The sequence below is a fragment of the Pygocentrus nattereri genome, chromosome 5 (assembly GCF_015220715.1).
Source record: "Pygocentrus nattereri isolate fPygNat1 chromosome 5, fPygNat1.pri, whole genome shotgun sequence".
NCBI classification, from domain to species: Eukaryota; Metazoa; Chordata; class Actinopteri; order Characiformes; family Serrasalmidae; genus Pygocentrus; species Pygocentrus nattereri.
Window position 1 is genome coordinate 19,998,641 of NC_051215.1, and position 8,963 is coordinate 20,007,603.

Genomic DNA, 8,963 nt, shown 5'->3' on the forward strand with positions numbered 1-8,963 from the left:
GTAGGATGGTCCCCCCTTTAGATGTGAGTCTTGGTCCTCCCGAGGTTTCTTCCTCCTCCAGCTCTGAGGGAGTTTTTCCTTGCCTCAGCGCTCACGGGGGTTCTGTATATTCTGTATATTATGTTCAGTGTTTTGTCTGATTCTCTGTGCTGTGATTCCCATTTTTGTAAAGCTGCTTTGTGACAACATCAGTTGTAAAAAGCGCTATATAAATAAATTTGATTTGATTTGATTTGTCATGGCGACCCCTAGTTCCTATCACCACCACTGTAAAGACGTCTGAGAAATTTTGGAAAATGGGTGGAGTTGCCCTTGAATAACATATTCCTGCTGTACTGCATTATTAAACGCAGCTCAGGTGGAATGTAACAGACATCTAAGCGATGCCACTGCTGTCACCACCACTGTAAAGACATCTGGACCGTTCCACTCTAAAGGAGTTTCAATCGCAACGATTGAATTATGCGGAAATTCCCCTTTCACGACCTATAGGTATAGTTGTAACATATTCACTTTATTAAAGTAGCATTATTTAGGAAAAATAAAGTCCTAACACAATTTATTTATACCCAGCTCGTTCCTACAAGTTAAATTGATAAAGCAGCTAAAATAAATAAAATAAAATAAAATAGTGTTGTGCGCATGCGTGGTACTCATACAGGAAGCGGTACTGCAGTGGCTGCTATGCTGAAGCACGTTTTCTTAACGGGTTCTCCAGGTATAAACACTGAAAACACGGTATAAACACCGCACAGGCAGCGCGGAACTCGGTCTAAGAGTCTATTGAGCCGCTGCGTTCTTATCGCTGTGCTTGCGTGTATGACTGCGAACTCTCCGTTCCACCTTAAATGGTGCAGCAGCTCCATTCTGAGAGCAGCGAATACGTGTTGCACTGTTCAAGGTGGAACGGAAAATTCAAAGGTGAAGCCGCCTTAAGTCCTGTGAAAAGGTCGCTAGTGGCGGAAACACAGACTAGCTGCTGCACCATTTAAGGTGGAACGGAGAGTTTGAAGGAGAAGCCAACCAGTGACATAATACAGGAGCATTACTGAGTACACGATGAGAAGTGATATAAACCTTATAAGCTTATAATGTCTAAATTTGTGTTTTTAGGGCTCTTTAATCAAGTCAGTGGTTCTGTTTAGAAGTGTAAGTTCTATATAGAACCATGTGGTTCTGTGCACAGTGAAATCATTCTTCAGACTGATAGAGAATGTGTTGTATGGTGCTTCTCCATCAGGCTGAAGAACCATTTCGCCATGAAAAAACTGTTTAAGCATAAACGGATTCTATATAGTCTTTTTAAAAAGATGGTTCTTTAGTAAAGACAACACTCAAAGAAGCATTTGCATGGTGAAATGGTTCCGTGCATGGTGAAATGGTTCTTCATATTGATGGAGAATGTGTTGAGCCTTTTTGAGAATGGTCCTATGTAGCACCAAAAAGGGTTAATTTGTAGATTGAGCCATTGCTTTTACTGAAGAACCATTGAAGAACCATCTATTTAAGGGGTGATGCAGATAAATAAACTCACAGAAAGTGCAGTTTACCCTTGTTTATGAGGCCAATGATGTGGTTCTCCGTCCTCAGGAGTGGGAAAGACCACCCTAGTGCAGAAGGTGTGCGAGTCTATGGTCTCTGGTGGGGTGAGCGTCCAAGGCTTCTACACAGAGGAGCTGAGAGAGAGGGGGAAGAGAGTGGGCTTCGATGTGGTGACCCTTACCGGAGAGAGAGGAGCCCTGTCCAGAGTCGGGTATCCCACTGTGCCTGATAGCCTCCCGCAGTGTGACTCTTCCACATGCCTCATTTACGTTAGCTTCTTATTCAAATTTACATTCCACCTTAAAGCCCGTACAGAAATCTGATATATGACAATATAAGTGTAAAGGGGTTTTTCCTTTCACCCAACTTATATGTCATATGCGGACAATTTTATTTAAAATGGGCCATTTTCAAAAATTTAACATTATATTTTAGTAATTTATCATCAAATACAAACATATGTGTAGCGCATATTTAATAATATGAGACAGAAAGCATTATTCATATACAGATGGAATATTTTACTCATATATACTAGCTTCATGCTACATGTATCTGAGTGGATCAATCACAGCAGTGCTGCTGGACTGAGAACCAAAAATATCCAGCCAACAGCATCCTGTGGGCAGTGTCCAGTGACCACTGATGAAGGACTAGAAGCTCACCAACACAAACTGTGCAACAGCAGGTGAGCTGTCGTCTCTGACTTTACATCTACAAGGTGGACAGACAAGGTAGGAGTGTCTAATAGAGTGGACAGTGAGTGGACACAGTGTTTAAAAAGCAGCACTGCTGTGTCTGATCCATTCGTACTAGCACAACACACACTAACACCAACACCACCACTACGTCAGTGTTACTGCAGTGCTGAGGATGTAGATGAGCGTAGGAACAAGGAGGTAGTCATAATGTTACGCCTGACCAGCAAACTTCCTAGTATAATATTTACAGATCTAAAAACATGCACATTATAAAAAACTATGCAGTAAAATCAATAAAAAATGAAATAAATTAAAATATTGTTCCCTTACACATTTAAATGCTTTAATATTTTAAAGCAAAAACAGTACTTGGGTGTATTATGTTTATAAATGTATGGTCCATATATTGTGAATATATGGCCAATATCTGATACTTAGATTTATGTACATATATTCTGAATTATATGCTTCCATAAGAGTTAGTGCAGCAGTTGCTGTGGCGCTTTTACAGGTGCTAAAATGTAGGTAAAGCACAATTAAAGGTGGAATGGAAAGCTGGAGTAAGAAGCTGGTGAAGCTGGTCCGACTTCAGCCTCTTTTTACTCTGATTGCAGAAATAAAGCCCTGGCTGGACGGTGCGAATACAGAGTCGGCCAGTACGTTGTCGATCTTTCCTCGTTTGAGAATCTTGTTCTGCCGCTTTTTCAAAATGTAAGTAATTAAGAATGGCTTTAATGAACTGTCACATTTCCTAAAAAACAAACTAACTGCATTTAAAGGGTAATTCCACCCATTTAAAAAAAAATTCTGCATAGCTCAGTGGTTCATCTATACTCAAAGAGATTCAGAACAGTTTGGTGTGAAATGGTTCAGATGTCTTTACAGTGGTGGTGATAGGAACCAGGGGTCGCCATGACTACAAAACATGGTGGACATCTGGTTCCTATCACCACCACTGTGAACGACTCTGTTTAACCACTTAATCATGCAGAATTTTGAAAAATCTGTTCATTCCTGTCCTGTGCTCCTCCTCACAGATAGGTGTTGGGGGGAGTGTCTTTGTTATAGATGAGATTGGGAAGATGGAGCTGTTCAGCCAGGAGTTTATCCGTGCAGTGCGACAGACTCTGGACAGCTCAACCTGCTCCATCCTAGGAACCATTCCGGTTCCTAAAGGCAAACCCCTTGGCCTAGTGGAGGAGATACGGGCACGGAAAGATGTCAAGGTCTTTATGGTCAGTAAATATGCGATCATTATTTAGACAGTTAAAGTCTGTGTTTTTCACTTTATCACATTTACATGTTGATAAATGTATTCAGTACAGTATCGTTCTGTAGAGATATATCTATTAACATGTTTTAAGGGAGCTGTGTGTTTTCTACAGTGGGGAAAATAAGTATTTGATACACTGCCGATTTTGCAAGTTTTCCCACCTATAAAGAATTGAGAGGTCTGTAATTTTTAATGTAGGTACACTTCAACTGTGAGAGACAGAATCTAAAAAAAATCCAGAAAATCATGTTGTATGATTTTTAAATAATTTGTATAAATTGAAATAAGTATTTGATACAACAGAAAACAGAACGTAATATTTGGTACAGAAGCCTTTGTTTGCAATTGAAGAGGTCAGATGTTTCCTGTAGTTCTTGACCAAGTTTGCACATACTGCAGCAGGACTTTTGGCCCACTCCTCCATACAGATCTTCTCCAGATCTTTCAGGTTTTGGGGCTGTTGCTGGGCAACGTTGAGTTTCAGCTGCCTTCAAAGATTTTCTATTGGGTTCTGGTCTGGAGACTGGCTAGGCCACTCTAGGACCTTGAAATGCTTCTTACTGAGCTACTCCTTAGTTGCCTGGCTGTATGTTTCGGGGCATTGTCATGCTGGAAGACCCAGCCACGACCCATTTTCAATGCTTTTACTGAGGGAAGGAAGTATCGCGATACATGGGCCCATCCATCCTCCCTTGAATATGGTGCAGTCGTCCTGTCCCCTTTGCAGGAAAGCACCCCCAAAGTATGATGTTCCCACCCCCATGCTTCACAGTTGGGACGGTGTTCTTGGGGTTGTACTCATCCTTCTTCTTCCTCCAAACACGGCGAGTGGAGTTGATATCAAAAAGTTCTATTTTGGTCTCATCTGACCACATGACCTTCTCCCATGCCTCCTCTGGGTCATCCAGATGGTCATTGGCAAACTTCAAACAGGCCTGGACACGTGCTGGCATGAGCAGGGGGAACTTGCATGCCCTGCAGGATTTTATTCCATGACAGCGTAGTATGTTACTAACAGTAATCTTCAAGACTGTGATCCTAGCTCTCTTCAGGTCATTGACCAGGTCCTCCCGTGTAGTTCTGAGCTGATTCCTGACCTTTCTCAGAATCATCCTTACCCCACGAGGTGAGATCTTGCATGGATCCCCAGACCGAGGAAGACTGATAGTCATCTTGTGTTTCTTCCATTTTCTAATAATTGCCTTCTCACCAAGCTGCTTGCCTATTTTCCTGTAGCCCATCCCAGCCTTGTGCAGGTCTACAATTTTGTCCTTGGTGTCTTGGTTGGCTCTTTGGTCTTGGCCATAGTGGAGAGGTTGGAGTGTGATTGATTGAGTGTGTGGACAGGTGTGTTTGATACAGGTAATGAGTTCAAACAGGTGCAATTAATACAGGACATGAGTGCAGAGTAGGAGGGCTTCTTAAAGAAAATCTAACAGGTCTGTGAGAGCCAGAATTCTTGCTGGTTGGTAGGTGATCAAATACAAATTTCATGCAATAAAATGCAAATTAATTATTTAAAAATCATACAAGGTGATTTTCTGGATTTTTTTGTTCTGTCTCTCACAGTTGAAGTGTACCTACGATAAACATTACAGACCTCTTCATTCTTTGTAGGTGGGAAAACTTGCAAAATTGGCAGTGTATCAAATACTTATTTTCCCAACTGTGTATATTTCATTCATTGAAGTGTTATAGAAGCAGAAATAGAGAGAAATCTTTATAGAGATCTGTAAAATACAGTACTGTGCAAAAGTAAGAGACTTTCATTTATTTAACTAATTTAATTTAATTTATCTTTAGCCAAAAGAGCCACTACACTGCAGAAAGTGGCATATTCTCAAGTGAAATTAAAATCTAAAATTAAAATCTTAAATCTAGTCAATATGTCTAATATTTCCTGTTTTGAGATGGCTGTAACTGTATTAATGGATTATTTAGGTTATTTCTAGACATTTTTACTTGAGTTTTCAGTAATTTTATTAATTTAAATGATGTCGCAGTGTTGGCAAATTTCCAACAAAAAACAAAATTATTTGACAATATAGTGAGATAATTGTACTTAATAAAATTACCTAAAACAAGTTAATAATGTCTAGAAATATAATAATAATCTTCTAATAATTAATCTTAAACTAAGCTGAAAACAATCTCAAGAGGGGGGATTTTAGATTTATTAACTATATTTAAGACAAACCAGCCATTAGGGGTGTACTTTGTGTACTTCTGGTGCCGGTCAGGAAGGGCATCTGGCGTAAAACTTGTGCCAAAACTATCATGCGGATCACAAATATGATTGCCATACTGGATCGGTCGAGGCCCGGGTTAACAACTACTGCCTCCGGTGCTGTTGACCAGCAGGGTGCCGGTGGAAATTGGACTACTGTAGGTCGAAGACCATCAAAGAGGAGAGGAGGAAGGCGGGTTAGAAGGCAGCGAGAGAGAAGGAAAGGGAGGAGTGTGGCGGTTAGAGTAGGGACTCTGAACATAGGGACAATGACTGGTAAAGGCAGAGAGCTTGCAGACATGATGGAGAGAAGGAAGGTAGATATTCTGTGTGTCCAGGAGACCAGATGGAAAGGAAGCAAGGCCAGGAACATTGGAAGTGGATTCAAACTGTTCTATCATGGTGTAGAGAGGAAGAGAAATGGAGTAGGGATAGTCCTAAAGGAACAGCTTGGGAAAAGTGTTCTGGATGTAAAGAGAGTGTCAGACAGGATCATGAGCCTGAAGAATGTTGGAGATGAAGCTGCCGGGTAGAAGGAGAAGAGGTAGACCTCAGAGAAGGTTTATGGATGTGGTGAAGGTGGACATGGAGATGGTTGGTGTGAAAGTAGAGGAGGCAATGGATAGGGCAAGATGGAGGCAGATGATCTGCTGTGGCGACCCCTAAAGGGAGCAGCCGAAAGAAGATGAAGAAGAACTATATTTAAGACTTTTGCTTGACAAGACACCATTTTTCAGAGTAAATACGAGTTCTGTTTAGGAGAAAATAAAGGAACAATGACAGAAGCCTCAAGAGTGAAATCTGATCTGAGCTGTGTGAGGGTTCAGAGTGTCGCTCTTCACCTTTATTACAGCTTCTGTTCTTTTTGGGAAGTTTTTATTCAGGTCAGAAGCATGAACGGAGTTGGATCTTCTCTCTCAGAGATATCTACAGTTTGTTTTTTTATGGCTCCATATGTTCACGAGTCCTGTGGAGTGTAGAGGTGGTCAGCGACGCAGCTGAATGAGTGATTGAAGTAACAGCCTGTGAGAGAGAAAAAGGCAGAGGCGTGTGGACTTTTGACTGTTTTTTTTGTTTTGGATTTTGGTGCAGGTTATTATTGTTTGATTAGTTGAATATTTGATTTATATTTGAGTTTTGCTTGTTTCTGTTTTGTTTATGATAGAGTGATTTTAAAGGTTGTTTATTTTTATCATGTGACTAGTGCACCCCTTTGTGAAAGCTGATAGGGATCTGAATACAGAAGAAAGTTTGTGATGCTCTCTGTTTTTGGTTATTTAAAAAGTCGTGAAGTCATGTGCCCAGCCAACAGAGCTGTTTATCTGAAAACGGGTTTGGTGGTGTTTCAAGTGGTTGTTTGGAGCCCTGTTTTGTTTGTAGCTTTCCTTTTTCAGTATTTCTTATTGAGGTGGATTCTCTTAAATCTAATCTGCTCAGAAACATCTCCTAAAAAGGGAACAACTTGTATTTAATGTACTTTATGTTTGGACTGGAAATTAAACAAATGGGCGATCTCTGTCTTCTGCGCTGTGCTGTATGCTTCCTTATCTTGGAGGAAAGCTTAAACCGAGCCGGCGTTTTTTGCAATTCACTAACGAGGCAAAAAAGCATGTTCTTATCACACTGTGAGTCCAGACCAGCGTATCACTCAGACAGATGTCTGCCAAAAGGCATGTGAAAGCCTGTGGTGTCGACTCCAGTCAGAATAATGCTGACACACAGTTCCACGTAGCCTCTGTGCTTTTGTGGCACTGAAATGCCGATACGCTATACTGTAAACGCAGGTTCTGTGCACATTCCTGTTATGGTCAGCCTTACAGAGGGAGAGAGAGTGAGTCACGTTCTGCTCCCAGCACTCTCGCCCTCAGCGTTTTCTATCTGACTAACGCTGTGTGGGTTTTTTGGGGCCGAGTGGAGGTCAGTGCTAATGAACTTGTGTGGCCTGTGTTTTTTCTTCTATTACTCACAGGTTACGAAGGAAAACAGAGACGCTGTCACTGACCAAATTGTGTCTGCGCTGAAGGAATGTCTGAAGTAAACAACTGGCACGAGGACAGACGGAAAACACAGGGAACTTTCGGGGTAAATGTGCTACAAACCACACTAAAAGACAAGAAGCTAAAGCGATCAGTTTCAGTTCTTTGGAGCTGCTTTTGTTTTGTGTTTTTTCCTTTTTTGAAGAATGTAACCAGTAATTCAGTAAGTTCATCTCGGAGAGCATCCGTTCTGCTTCTGAAAGCTTTGGAGCAGCCTGGACCACCAGCTGTTTGGTTCTGAGCAATGTAGTAAAGTATGTCACGTTTCAGAGTTGTGAAATTTTCGTTCTTGAATGGCCTTTCAGAATGACCGGCCTTCTACATTATTGATTAGTGTCAGCAGAGGAGGCAGGGCAGAGATGAACAGACATGATGGCCTCATTTTCTTTCAGCGCATTTATGATTTCCAGCATCTTCAGCAGCAGATTGATGGAAGTGAATGCCTTCCCACCTGCAGGGGGGAGTTTTGTGTTTATTTGCAATGTATCACAAAATAAACCGATATTTGCACAGCTGGGCGTCCAGATGAGTTATTCATCTTTCAGCGTTGTTAAATTGCATGTGGAAATGTCCCTTTTATTAATGGACATCTGCAGAGCGACTGTTTGTATCTGGGTGATTTTTGGAAAATGTATTAGTGATGCATCGATATGGGAATTATGGGCCAATGCTGATATCTGATATCTCACATGTACACATCTTTAAATCTCAGAATCATCATAATCAAGCTTTATTGGCCAGGTACGTTTACACGTGCAGGGAATTACAGGACCTGACAGTGCCAGACAGACATTTACATGTAGTGAATAAAAAAAAAAACAAAACAAAATGAAATAAAACCTGCATTCCTACCATCACTCACTCAAACCCACAGACACAGAGTCATACATGTAAACCTTACATTGTGCAGAGTATGGGTCTAAAGTTAAAGTGCAGCAGCAGTTAAAGGGTGTATAGTAGCAGAGAAAGGGATCAGTGAAGTAACAGTCAGATCAGTGGGGTAATACGGTGGGTAAGTGAGACAGCGGTTCCAAAGGATGGAGTTTAGTTTGATTCTGTATACCAGTATATTTAGAAGTGCAGTTTAGAAGCTGGAATATTGTTTATTTGTAATATTTTAACTGTTCAAGAGAGTGACGGCTTGTGGGAAGAAGCTCCTGGATGTCCTAATCCTCATCAGGTGG

The 8,963-nt window shown here is 41.1% G+C and overlaps 1 protein-coding gene across 2 annotated transcripts; it reads left to right on the forward strand.

Moving 5' to 3' along the window:
- The first annotated feature begins 648 nt into the window (after positions 1–648).
- On the forward strand, positions 649–8,291 carry ntpcr (nucleoside-triphosphatase, cancer-related). 2 transcript variants are annotated; one of them, XM_017721383.1, is made up of 6 exons: positions 649–718; positions 1,591–1,753; positions 2,858–2,954; positions 3,281–3,478; positions 7,713–7,825; positions 8,085–8,291. In XM_017721383.1, exons 1-5 carry the CDS (start codon positions 685–687, stop codon positions 7,779–7,781), a joined length of 561 nt encoding a protein of 186 aa, XP_017576872.1. In that variant the 5' UTR covers positions 649–684; the 3' UTR covers positions 7,782–7,825; positions 8,085–8,291. The 2 variants fall into 2 exon arrangements, with proteins under 2 accessions (XP_017576872.1, XP_017576871.1); XM_017721382.1 differs by having other exon boundaries at positions 7,713–8,291.
- The last annotated feature ends 672 nt before the right edge of the window (positions 8,292–8,963 follow it).

Excerpts from the sequence above, each read along its gene's own strand:
- ntpcr (XM_017721382.1), top strand. The coding sequence starts at position 685 with ATGCTGAAGCACGTTTTCTTAACGGGTTCTCCAG. Across the intron at positions 719-1,590 it reads TTTCTTAACGGGTTCTCCAG|GAGTGGGAAAGACCACCCTA; the intron begins GTATAAACACTG and ends CTCCGTCCTCAG. Across the intron at positions 1,754-2,857 it reads GGAGCCCTGTCCAGAGTCGG|AAATAAAGCCCTGGCTGGAC; the intron begins GTATCCCACTGT and ends CTCTGATTGCAG.